This window comes from Arachis hypogaea, chromosome 4, assembly GCF_003086295.3.
Source record: "Arachis hypogaea cultivar Tifrunner chromosome 4, arahy.Tifrunner.gnm2.J5K5, whole genome shotgun sequence".
Lineage (NCBI taxonomy): Eukaryota > Viridiplantae > Streptophyta > Magnoliopsida > Fabales > Fabaceae > Arachis > Arachis hypogaea.
This window is the reverse complement of record NC_092039.1, coordinates 7329138-7342869: the sequence shown is the minus strand read 5'-3', so window position 1 is coordinate 7342869 and position 13732 is coordinate 7329138. Positions and strand designations below refer to the sequence as shown.

Below are 13732 nucleotides of genomic sequence, written 5' to 3'. Positions count from 1 at the left end.
TTACACTGTTAGTGCATCAAAATTAAACTCTTATTTATATATATATATATATATATATATATATAAAATTCATCCCTTTTAGCTTGCTGATAAAAATAAACAGCCATGTTAATTAATTTATTTGCAATGCAAAGGTGGCCAAAGCAAAGAGAATGCTTTTCCTTGCCATGGTTGTATTCCACTTGTGTCTTCATAAACACAAGTCTTATATACATAACATAGGTTCCCTTATGATTTATGACTCACTTTTTCTTTAATTTAATTTTGTCCCTTTATAGCTTATACTTATAGCCTTATACAGGTACTCAGTTATTTAGCTTTTTAGGGTTGATATCAAGTGCATTCTTATTTGTGGAAAGTTTTGGATTAAATTCACATTGATACTTTTTTATTTTTCATTTTTTTCTGTGCTACATTAGTATTTAGTATTTTAGTTTGATCATGAGTAATTTGACTCCGAACTTAAAGTTGGTTGCATCTTTAGACTTGTACAGTTGTACTACTTAGCGTATTTATTAATTTAGTATATTAATACTTTAATAGGCATTAATGTATTTACTAATACATATTTTTATAAATTTAAGATAATAATAATAATAATAATAATAATAATAATAATAATAATAATAATAATAATAATAAAGATGATAAACACTTTATTTTTTAATAAAGGAATCTTGGGTTTGATTTTTAAAAATAAAAATTTATATAATATATAATAATAATAATAATAATAATAAAAGATATTGAAAAAAATTGTGCATTAAATTCTCTTATATTCCTATTATATATTTATGGTAGATTTATGCAATTTTTTGAGTATCAAATGTTTAACTTTTTAGGCAATGCCACCATCATTTTGGTGTACTAGGGCACCAAGACAATCAATGATATAGATGTTAGGCATATTTTTGTGTTAACAATTTTGTTTAATATTCATACGATTAAATTATCTTATGAAATCAAGTACTAAATCTAACCAAATGAATTTAGGTTTTCCTCATGTTTGTTTGTTTGTTTTTTCTCTCTGTCGAAAATATAGATATTTGTTAATCAATTTAGACGGTCAAAAAGTAATTTAATTAAAGCATAGTTTATAAAAAAAATGGGTTGAAGATGCATTGAACAAATACTTTTTAAGTACACCAATAAAACAAACACAATATTTTGCGTAGCTATTTAGACATTAGTAATAACTAAACCATGGAAATTTAATAAAAGATTTTAACCAAAAACAAGTAAGATAAGCCATTGAACTCAGTGTTATAATGATTGTGGTAATTTTGAAGAACTTCTCTGTAATTTAAATCTCATTATAGAAAGAGGGATGAACAAAAATTCACATACATTATCACATACATAAAAAGATAAGTTATGAGTAAAAATTGGAAGAGACCTAAAAAAAAAAAGTTATTCTATAGTAATAGCTGCATCTATGTCCTATGCTTTATGTCCATTCATTCACTTTCATCTGAAAAAAAAAAAAAGAAAAGAAAAAAAAGAATGAGTTGTCCCATTGATGGTTGATAAATAGGCAGTGTTTGGATACTCATATTCTATGTAACTATCTAATGTCCTTTGTACTTTTTATCTTCTATAAATTTCTTTAAAATCTTCCAAATATCATAAAGAGAAGAGGGCCCATATTTTGGCTAATTTTTGTTAGAAATGAAAAAAAAAATTGTGTGTAATTTTGATGAATTGGTGTATTTTTTTATATGGATTTAATTTTTTTACTTTAAATAACAAATCAGACCCTTAAATTTTTTATCGGAAGGTCAGATTTCATAGTGCATAAATTGAAGATCCGATTTGTAGTAAAATAATTTTTTTTGCTATGAAATAAATTAGAGGGTCCAATTAGTATATTTAAAAAAATTTTCAACACTAAAATAAAAATCTAAGAATCAGATTTGTATATTTAAAAAAATTAAAAAAATCAAATTTTCATATTTGCATATTAAAAAAAACTATAAATCTGATTCTCAAATTTGTAGTATCCACACAAAAAAATACCGAATTTTACATTATTAAAAAACACCACTGGAACTACAACAATAAAAATAAAAAGAGTAAGATATTTCCTACCTATAGGTTTAGACTTTTAGTTTTAGGAGAGTAATTTTGCGACTCTTTAATTAGTAATGTTGCTTTTTTTAATCATATTTTTAAATTATCCTTAATAAAAAAATTTTGAAAATTAAAAGATCATTTACTCAACTTGAACAAATCAATAAACTAGTATATTCAAATTCAGTTGCAACAGTTTGAGAAATTGTAACAATTAGGTACATGCATCACAGCACCTAAAGATAAAATCTAACCAGATGGAGCCATTTAGGAATGCTTGGACTTTTAAATAAACTATAGCCATGATATTGATTCAGTTAACCACTACACTTGGTTGCAATTTAAGCATATAATTATGAAATCAAATCAATACAAAAAAGGAAAAAAATAAAAAAATCAAACATGTAGAAATGATTGTGATAACTGATAAGCATGTGTACATATTCTATGAACATTGCAACTGTTAAGTCCATGTTAAAAATACTATACTTTCTTTTATGTCCCTAAGTTATTTGGATTATTTAGATAGAGATTCTTCCTATGACATACATAACAAATAGACAAATTATAAAGAGTCAATTTTTATCTTATCTCCAATTTAATATCTACAATCTAAAATATATGTAATTGTCATGGTTTATCCACCACCAACCTTTGATTAAACTAATTTAATTCAGATTCATGTTAATTTTCTCAATATGGGCAAGGGGGGATTTATTCAAATTGTTTTTTTTTTAATTTTATAAAAAGAATTATCTACAAAACAAGTACCTAGTAGACTAAGAAAATGATGGATGAACTAAAGGAGAGTTTGTGGAATCTCTCCTTTTATGAATGACATATCTGAAAGCTATTGTTGATTCTATTCACATGAAAAGAAGGTAAAGGGGGAAAGAAAAGCTGGCTTGTGTCTTCAAAAACTTGCTTCTTGCTAGCCTACAAAGAAATGTGTCTAAATTGCATGTTCAAATTGGTTGAATGATTTGACTTGGTCAAAACTCCAAGTTTAATTAATAGACTGGTTTAGAATTAGATTATATGCATTATAAGCTTAATCTTTTTTATAATCTTAATTCCAATACGTTGCTTTCACAAATCACAATCCATATCTTCTTTCTTAATCATTGAATAAACTTTCCTTAATACAAGCGCCTGATTTTCTGGTGGTTAGTTGTACATAGGTCAAGACTCAAGAGGTAAAGCTTTTGGCATTTTCTAATTGTTTTTCACACACTCACTTTTCATAGTCATGTTAATCATAATGTAGTTAGATTTCATGGTCACTTCTGAATCCTTTTCGTTCATATTTGGACCACCCCATAAAGTAAAAGGGGTCATCATGTCATATATATTTATTCAGCTTTTAGAAAAAATCTCATGATTTGAAAAGAAGGGTAAATCATTTATTACTTGTTTGAATTTGAGTTTGGTCTTTGGGAACTGAACGGTAAGAAGCAACATTTTTTACTTTTTACCCTTTTCAGTACCTCTTCTTCCATGCTTGTGTACTTATTCACAAGCAAGAACACAAAAGTCTTCTAAGAACCTCATAAAGTAACTCTTGTAACTTAGTGTTTATTAGCAAAACTAATCTTTGAACTTCAAACTAGGCACTCATGGTAATTGGCAAACCAACAAGGCAAGGCATAATAAAGTACACAAATTATAATGACTACTCCATGCAGTTGAACTCGTCTTAATGCTTTCCATGTTAATATATGAACTTGGTTAGTCTTTAGTTGATTGGAAAAATGGAAACTAATCTGTTAGCAATAACTCTGGTGTATAACCCATTTCCCTCATCAAAGGTTGAAGATTATGTTGCAACATTCCATAAATTTCCTCAACCTTGGGATTAAATCTATCCCCAACAAAAAATACATGGTTTTTTCCATTTACCAGTATTTGACTATACCCTGGAATTTTCTTCACATTCCTTTCCCTCATTCTTTTCCTTACCTTTGCAAACTCATCCCATTTCCCTTCTGCAGCATGTGTATTGGCCAGAAGTACATACCCTCCTGAACTATATGACTCAAGTTCTAAAAGCTTCTCACCAATATAATTTGCTATTGTAACATCCCCATGAAGCTTGCATGCACCAAGCAATGCAACAAGAACAGCTTCATCTTTTTTGGAAGGAGGGATAGCAGATACTACATTCATTGCCTCATCGATGAGTCCGGCTCGGCCTAGAATGTCAACAAGGCAGGAATAATGCTCTGCCTTAGGAGTTAAGTTATAAGTTCCTATGATTGAGTTAATATTCTTCTACCTTGGTTGACAAGACCAGCATGACTACAAGCTGATAGGAGTCCTATAAATGTTACCTCATCTGGCTTGATTCCAGAAATTAGCATGCGTGCAAAAACCTGTAATGCATGGTAACCATGTCCATGATAGGAGTAGGCTACTATCATTGCAGTCCATGAAACTACATCCTTTGACTTTAATGGTTCAAAAACAAGCCTAGCAGAACTAAGATCTCCATTCTTGGAATACAAATTAATGAGAGAATTTGTAAGCCAGGTGTCATGCTCAAACCCGAGACGTATGATCATCGAATGAGCTTGCATGAGCTCTGCCACACCGTCGCAGGAAGTAACCACGCTAGTCATGGTGATTTCGTTGGGTCTAAAGCAAGATCTTAGCATCAACATGAAGATTCTCAAGCAATCCATCCTTCAAACAATCATCATGCAATAAACATTCTCATCATGATGTTCCAACTTCTATGATCATGATCATCTGGTCCATGCAACATCTTATAAGGCATTAGATCAAAGACTTCCTGCATGTCATCATCTTGTTGTGCAACAGAACCATAGCTGTCCACGAACATGAGTTCATCGGCATCAGTTGAAACAACTCTGCCTTATCCATCTCTTGGTCCAAAACCGAAATCATGATGTCCAAGAACAACATTTCTCCTGGCATCTCAAGGAAACTCATAGCCTTGTCAAGCACCATTGTCAAGATAGACTGACATAGCTGTCCAAGTGATGACATTCTTTCAGGCATATATCAAGAACTTGCGAGCTTGATCAAACCATTTCGAGCAAACTGAAACCATGTGTCCATGAAACATTTTTTCAGGCATGATACAAGAACTTCAGCTTCCACACCCATTAGCCATGAAACCATCTTGGTCAGAAAGCATTTCTTAATTCATGAAATTCAGCATACGAAGCTTGCGTACCATCATCATTGCATGAACAATGTTCTATGGAATTCTTGCAAGATTCAGCTCTGGTAGGTCTTGTACTTCAAGTAAACCGAATCATGCAGTTATAGGAAACTTCATTCTGTGGCATTTCGTCAACAATTTCCTTGCTTCTTGACTTTGCCATGGCGACCTAAAACGTATATCCGCGTTAAGCTTGTTAGTGCTGCATCATGTGATGAAATTGGATCAGTTTCTTGGGACTAAGTTCTTCGGTGTCTGAAATCGGAGCCAATTGTGTTTATGGAGCAAATGCTTATCTGGTCGGTAAAAAATGTAATCCTTGAATTATTAGTGTCCATCATGCAGTAAACGTAAATTTTCGTTTAACATGATAATGATGCTTCAAAATTTAAGCGAAAAAGTTTATTCTGTATTTACTGTACAATTAATGAAATTTACAAATATAATTGCTCATTATCAGCAAAGGACTGTTTAAAGAAAAAGTCTGTATACTTGTATTCATATATCTTTTGCATTTTTTGAAAATCCATATAATAAGTTTAATTATTATACGTATACAAATCTAATGTTGATAAATAACCATTAAATTATCATACTGTATAATATCTTGAAAATCCTAAATTTTAATTGTCTTAAATAAGTTTCTCTGTTTTAATTATTTTTATTTCAATATAATCTATTTAATACTAAATTTAAGATTTCTATTAGTCAAAATAACTAAAGATTTTAAGATTGTTGACACTTAATTGCATGTTGATGTGGACACTAGACACATAATGAGTTTAATTTAAATTAGTATTCCAAATCTAGTTAAAACACCCAAATTAATCTATTCACACTTATAAAATCTTAACCACCAAATGTTCATTTTTGTCATATAATATTCTTTGTCTTCATTCTTTTTCATTGCTGTTGTTCATAGTATCCTCTTGTGAAGTTCTGAAAAGTTATTTCTTTAGGTGAGGAATGATGGGTAGCGGTGATAGAAGTCAAGAAAACTCAAGTAAGAACAACTCCAATGGAAGAAATTACAATGACAGGAGAATTCAAATCAGATGTAAGAACATTGTATTATGCAATTGTGGGTTGCGTATAATGATTAAGTACTCACCGACTCTAAAAAATTCAGGAAGACTTTTTTATAGATGTCTCAACTATGAGGTAAAGTTCTCTATTTGATCCAATTGTTAAGTTGATACGGGTTTAATTAAATGAATGATTTGGTGATTGTTAATTCAATGTTTTTTTTTTTGCATTATTGTAGTTTGCAATTCATTGTAATTTCTTTCGTTTGACTGAGGGATATGAAGAACGAGACGTGGTTCAAGTTGCACAAGAAATTTTTAATGAACTCAAAGCGGTTGCTGTTGTGTGTTGTATTGATTTTGATATATATTTGGTTGTTTTGATTTTTAGTTAAAAAATAATTAGAGTGTAAGTGTGTTCATGATCATTATGTAATCATTTATGATTATAAATGATATTAAGTTTTCTTCAATTTTGTATCTCATCACTAATTTGGATGAAAGATATTCTAGCGACAAAATAAAGTTAACAAAACCTCTAATATACCATTATAATTATAACAACCATGTGATAATGGTGTTATCTTAGTGCAAAATATAAAATATAAATTAGACGAGTTTATAGCTAAGATCATATCATTATGAACAAACACTAATAAAATATAAATTCAGACTTAATTCATAATAAAGCAAATCAAAAGCAACAACTAAAACAACAATATCAAATTATTCCTGCTAACATAAAGTAACAATTAAAATCTTCATGACATGTTATCATCAAACATTTTTTGTGTGCCTTAAATCCAAGTATTGGAATAAACTTTAACAATACTTCCATCGCTAAAAATGTTCTTGCACTTTCTCCTTTTATTGTCTCCCTTGAAATTGCATTAGCAGCACCAACATTTGGTTTTGGAGAACTAACAACATCATTAGATGACTTGACAATTAAAAATTTGTTTCGTTTAATTATCTTCTGTTTGAACAGCTGTCAATCATAACAACTAGAATCAATTACAATATTAATATTTACAACATTAATAATAATAGTTGATCATAATACTCAATAAAATTGTTTAGATTGTGGCTTCTAAATAATATTAGTAACATAAATTACCGTACCAGCACTTTGAGCAATAGCACCTTAAACAACGGTATCTTGAGTAGTATCATCACCTTCTACAACAGTACCTTGAGTAGCAACACTTTGGACTTGGACAATATCTCTAACTTGAGTAGCAGTTTGTCTATTTTGTTGGACACCAACTTCGTCACTAACTTGTTTATCAAGTTAATCAGTTTGAGGGGCTTTTTCACTAATTTTATCATCAGCTTGTTTTGCATTTACTACTGTTTTTTTTGTCTTTAGTTTTTTTTTTATAATTTCGCACTCTCTTGTAGTATGACCAATATTGTCACATATATCACAAGTGAACTTGTCATATTGCCTCTTTAATTTTATAGACTTTTTTCTTGACTGCCTCTAATAGAGGCCTCATGTGCATCATTCTTTCTTGCATAGAGCTTTGGTCTCCCACAAAATTTTGGTCTTGCATAGAGTTTTGATCTTTCATCATGTCTCACGCAAAAAAACGACTTTTTAGAGCTTTATAAGAGGATACTATGAACAACATCAGCAAAGAGGAGTAGAGACGTAGAAAATTATATAACAAAAGATGAACATTTGGGATTAAAATTTTATAAGTGTAAATGGATTAATTTGAGTATTTTAACCAAATTTGAGACACTAATTTAAGTTAAACTCTTTGTGTATTTACATTAACGTGTAGTTAAATGCCAACTTGGTACTTAACTATACATATCAGCAACGTTAAAACGTCTAATTACTTTTAAACTAATAAAAATTTACGATTTAAAAAATAAAAAATTTATTTAATTATTTTAAAAAATAAAAGATTTATCTAAGACAAATTAAAAATTTTAAAAACCATTTTAAGTATTACTGTTACGGCCCGGCCCAAAGACCCGACGGGTCGACCCTGGCCCGAGCTCCACCCGACCCGGTAAGTCGCCCTTCAAGCGACCCGGACACGTGTCTTGTACGACCCACACACGGCTGCAGGACAACGTCCTTGGGAATATGGGCCTGTCCTCACAAAGGGGCCCACGACTGACATGTATATAAGGGGAAGATTGGCTCTTCCCCCGAGGTACGCCACCTTTACACATCACCTTTCTCACCTGCACATCATCTGACTTGAGCGTCGGAGTGTCTTTGCAGGTGGCACCCCCCCTTCATCTTCTCACCAGGACAAGTGCTCGACTGCTCGGGAAGCCTGCAACCAGCGCGATCAAGGTCAGGGTCTCCTCACTCCTTCACCCGTGAATCACACCTGTCCGGAACCCGACAACCGAACATTGGCGCCGTCTGTGGGGACAACTCCCTGCCTAGATGGAAGTCATGCTGGGTCCCGGTGACCAAGCTCGAGCAGCCGGAGCGGAGGGGGCAGCCTCCGTCGCCTCACTGAGGGGGCGGCGGAGGTCCCCCCAACAACACACGAGAACACGACCCTTCGGGGGAACGGGTGGCGATAGCGCCATAATAATGCAGGAGCTACGCCACAGAGTCCAGAACTTAGAACGACAGCTAGCCGACCGGGAGCGGGATGGACGGTCTACCGATCCCAGCTTTACCCCATCTCCCGGGAGCGAGGAGGAAGACTCTCACCGAAGCCGCCAGCGGCGTACATCCGCTTCCCGGACGGAAGCGGAGAGCACGCGGGAGGAGTCACCCATAATAAGAAGGCGAAACGACAGGATCATCTACTCTCGAGGCGGACCAACCCGCCGAGAGGACGGGGAAGGGAGATCCAAGAGAACACGGCAACCTGTCATAATGGGTGTCACCCCGTTCCACCGATCTATCCTCGAGGTCCGGTTGCCGAAACACTTCGACAAACCAACGGACATGAGGTATGACGGAACTCAAGACCCTCTAGAACACCTCACGGCCTTCGAGGCCAGGATGAATCTAGAGGGAGTAGGGGACGAAGTAAGATGCCGCGCCTTCCCGGTAACCCTAGCAGGACCAGCGATCAGATGGTTTAACGGCCTCCCTCAAGGCTCCATCTACAATTTCTCAGACATCAGCCGTGCATTCCTGGCCCAATTTACAACGCGAATAGCAAAGGCCAAGCATCCTATCAACCTTCTAGGGGTAACCCAGAGACAAGGAGAGCCGACCAGGAGGTACTTAGATCGGTTCAACGACGAATGCTTGGAAATCGACGGCTTAACCGACTCGGTGGCCAGTCTCTGCCTGACAAACGGCCTCCTCAACGAGAACTTCCGAAAACACCTTACTACGAAACCAGTTTGGACAATGCATGAAATCCAGACGGTGGCCAAGGAGTACATAAACGACGAGGAAGTCAGCCGGGTCGTGGCCGCCAATAAGCGGCAGTCCGGTTACAACCAGGCTCGGCAGCCAGGCGACGGCGAAAGAGCAAAAGAAAAAGCCAGGGACGAGGCATCAAACAAGGCACCTAGACCGTTCCCTCGGGTCGGAAAATTTACTAACTACACTCCACTCACTCTCCCCATCGTGGAAGTTTATCAGCAAATAGCTGAGAAGGGAATCCTTCCGAAGCCCCGACCACTCAAGGACCGTACGGGAGGAAACAAGAACCTTTATTGTGATTACCACAAGGGTTACGGCCATCAAACGCAGGACTGTTTCGACCTAAAAGATGCATTGGAACAGGCAATAAGGGAAGGAAAGCTAGCAGCGTTCTCCCATCTCATCAGGGAGCCGAGGAGACGTTATCGCGATCAAGACGAGGAAGGCAAGACCCGTTCGGCCAAGCGGCGACAAGAACCCGAAGACAGAGACCACGGCCTCACTGTGATAAACGTGGTAACGGCAAAAAACGCTGCGCCAAAATCCAGGTCGGCACACAAGAAAGACGCTAAGGTCCTGACGATCTCGTCCCCGCCGGCGCAGGGCTCTAAAAAACCTCCATCCATTTCTTTCGACCCCGAAGACCAATGGTTCAGCGACGCCCCGGAAAACCCCCCCATGGTCATAACGGCCAGAGTGGGAACCGGCCTCGTCAAACGGATCCTTGTCGACACGGGAGCTGATTCAAATATCATGTTCCGCAACGTGTTCGACGCACTAGGGCTAAAGGATGCCGACCTGACGACTCACCAGCACGGGGTCATCGGGTTGGGCGACCACTTCATCAAACCGGACGGAGTCATATCCCTACCAATCTCGGTGGGGCAAACCCAAGGCCGAAGATCGGTGATGGCCGAGTTCGTGATCCTCCGAGATTCCACAGCCTATAACATCATCTTGGGAAGAAAAACAATCAACGATTTTGAAGCCATAATCAACACCAAGCTGCTAGTTATGAAGTTCGTTACCGATGACGGATCCATAGGGACCATAAGGGGAGACCTCGAGACGGCGGTCGCTTGTGACAACGCCAGCCTTTCCCTTCGAAAGAAGTCCAAAGAGGCATCCGGCGTGTTCTTAGCCGACCTTGATGCCAGAGTAGAGGACAAGCCGAGGCCAGAGCCAGAAGGGGACCTGGAGAAGTTTAGAATTGGTGACGAAGAGGAAAAGTTCACGTTCGTTAACAAGAACCTCCCACAAGAATTGAAGGAATCTTTGATTGAAATGATAAGGGCCAACAGGGACTTGTTCGCCTGGACTCCAGCCGACATGCCGGGAATAGATCCAAAAATCATCTCACATCATTTGGCCGTCAAGGCGGAAGCACGTCCAGTAGCTCAACGGAGGAGAAAGATGTCGGCAGAAAGAGCAGAGGAGGTAGCCAAGCAAACGGCCAACCTCCTAGAAGCGGGCTTCATACGGGAAGTGGACTACTCGACATGGCTCTCGAATGTGGTGTTGGTGAGAAAACACAACGGCAAGTGGAGAATGTGCGTGGATTATTCTGACCTTAACAAAGCATGCCCCAAAGATTGCTTCCCCCTCCCCAACATAGATGCACTCGTCGATGCCGCGGCGGGATACCGATGCACCGTCCTGACGAAGACAAGACGGCATTCATAACGCCAGGAGGAACTTTCTGCTATAAGGTAATGCCATTCGGCTTGAAAAATGCGGGGGCAACATATCAAAGGTTGATGAACAGGATATTTCACGATCTCATAGGGAAAACAGTTGAAGTATACGTAGACGACATCCTGGCTAAAACAACACGACCTGACGACCTCTTGAGCGACCTGGCGAGTGTATTCGCGTCTCTCCGTCAACACGGTATGAGGCTGAATCCCCTAAAGTGCGCCTTCGCCATGGAAGCTGGCAAGTTCCTGGGATTCATGATAACTCAGAGAGGGGTAGAAGCCAACCCGGAGAAATGCCAGGCAATACTCCAGATGAAGAGCCCGGGTTGTATCAAGGACGTCCAAAGGTTGGCAGGGCGGTTGACCTCACTATCTCGATTCCTCGGAGCTTCGGCAACAAAGGCCTTGCCATTCTTTAACCTCATGAAGAAAGGGATGGCGTTTGAGTGGACGCCCGCATGTGAAGAAGCCTTTCAGCACTTCAAGGAAATCCTGGCGGCACCACCCGTTCTCGGGAAGCCAAAGGACGGGGAGCCACTATACCTATATCTCGCTATAACGAGTGAAGCCCTGGCCGCAGTTTTGGTGCGGGAGGACGGGAGAACTCAACAACCAGTCTATTTCATAAGCAGGGCCTTGCAAGGGGCAGAATTAAGGTATAGCAAGTTGGAAAAGCTAGCTTTGGCACTCCTAACTTCCTCAAGAAGGTTGAAGCAGTACTTCCAGAGTCACCAAGTTGCCGTCAGAACGGACCAAGGGATCCGGCAAGTACTCCAAAAACCCGATCTGGCGGGAAGAATAATGACTTGGTCCATCGAACTCTCCCAATATGACATACGGTACGAGCCCCGGCAAGCCATCAAGGCGCAGGCTATAGCGGATTTTTTAGTAGAAGTAACGGGGGACGAAAGCGAGGAAGGGGGCACACGGTGGAAGCTCCATGTGGACGGAGCCTCCAACCAGACCTTCGGAGGTGCCGGGATCATCCTGGAAAGCCCGATTGGAGTTGTATACGAACAGTCGGTCAGATTCGAGTTCCCCATCTCGAACAACCAGGCAGAATATGAGGCCCTTATAGGAGGCCTAACCCTAGCAGCAGAAGTCGGCGCAAGAAGAATAGAAATATGCAGTGATTCCCAAGTCGTCACCTCCCAAGTAAACGGTAGCTACCAAGTCAAAGACCCTTTGCTACAGAAGTACTTGGAAAAGGTTAAAAGCTTGAGCCAAAAGTTCGAAGAGGTCACGGTCCACCACGTACCTAGAGAAAGGAACACACGGGCAGACCTCCTATCAAAGTTGGCCAGCACAAAGCCAGGGGAAGGGAACCGGTCTCTCATCCAAGGCATGGCAAGAGAACCAGCAATCACTTTGCACATGACAACCCTAGGTCTTTCCTGGCTAGACCCCATCACCAACTTCTTAGAACACGGCAAACTCCCTAATGATGAAAAGGATGCGGAGAAATTGAGGAGGGAAGCGGCCAAATACGCCGTCATCCAAGGACAGCTGTTCAGGAAGGGGCTCAACCAGCCCCTACTGAAGTGCCTACGCCCCGATCAGACGGACTACGTCCTCCGAGAAGTCCACGAGGGCTGCTGTGGGCACCATATCGGAGGTAAGGCCTTAGCGAGGAAACTAATCCGAGCCGGATATTACTGGCCGTCGATGATGACGGATTCCAAGGAGTTTGTCAAAAAATACGTAAAGTGCCAACAGAACGCTAACTTTGCCAAGGCGCCGGCCTCCGAGTTAAGCTTGCTAACGACCTCTCGACCATTTTCTCAATGGGGAGTCGACCTCTTAGGGCCCTTCCCAGTCGGCCCCGGGCAAGTCAAGTACCTCATAGTCGCAATTGACTACTACACCAAATGGATAGAAGCCGAACCACTGGCTACCATATCCTCGTCCAATTGCAGGAAATTCATGTGGAGGCAGGTGATAACGCGATTCGGGATACCGGAAGTCGTCATCTCAGACAACGGCACGCAGTTTACTGACAAGAAGTTCACGGAGTTTCTCAACGGCCTAGGTATAAGGCAAAAGTTCTCTTCGGTAGAACACCCTCAGACAAACGGACAAGTAGAGTCCGCCAATAAGGTCATCCTTTCGGGGCTAAAAAAGAGGTTGGACAATAAAAAGGGCGCTTGGGCCGACGAACTCGCAGCGGTCCTCTGGTCCTACCGAACAACCGAACAATCCTCCACTAAGGAAACTCCTTTCCGACTAACATACGGGGTAGGCGCAGTAATACCCGTAGAAATCGGAGAGCCGAGCCCGCGGTTGCTTTTGAAAGGAGTGGGGGAAGCCATAGAAAAAGACCTGATAGATGAAACCAGGGAAATGGCCCATCTGACAGAAACGGCGCTAAAACAAAGAATGGCCCTGCGCTACA

General features: G+C 39.2%; 1 protein-coding gene and 1 long non-coding RNA gene across 2 annotated transcripts; one reads left to right on the top strand and one right to left on the bottom strand.

The window, feature by feature from the left end:
- Nucleotides 1-3828: 3828 nt before the first annotated feature.
- LOC112794571 (pentatricopeptide repeat-containing protein At2g13600) lies at nt 3829-4688 on the bottom strand. Its single transcript, XM_025836565.1, has 2 exons — nt 4346-4688; nt 3829-4262 (listed from the first exon to the last, which is right to left on the bottom strand). The coding sequence occupies exons 1-2, from the start codon at nt 4686-4688 to the stop codon at nt 3829-3831; spliced, it is 777 nt and encodes a 258-aa protein (XP_025692350.1).
- A 1693-nt stretch (nt 4689-6381) lies between these two features.
- On the top strand, nt 6382-6755 carry LOC112794181 (uncharacterized). The gene is made up of 2 exons (XR_003198751.2): nt 6382-6418; nt 6522-6755. It is a non-coding gene; the product is annotated as an uncharacterized lncRNA (long non-coding RNA).
- The last annotated feature ends 6977 nt before the right edge of the window (nt 6756-13732 follow it).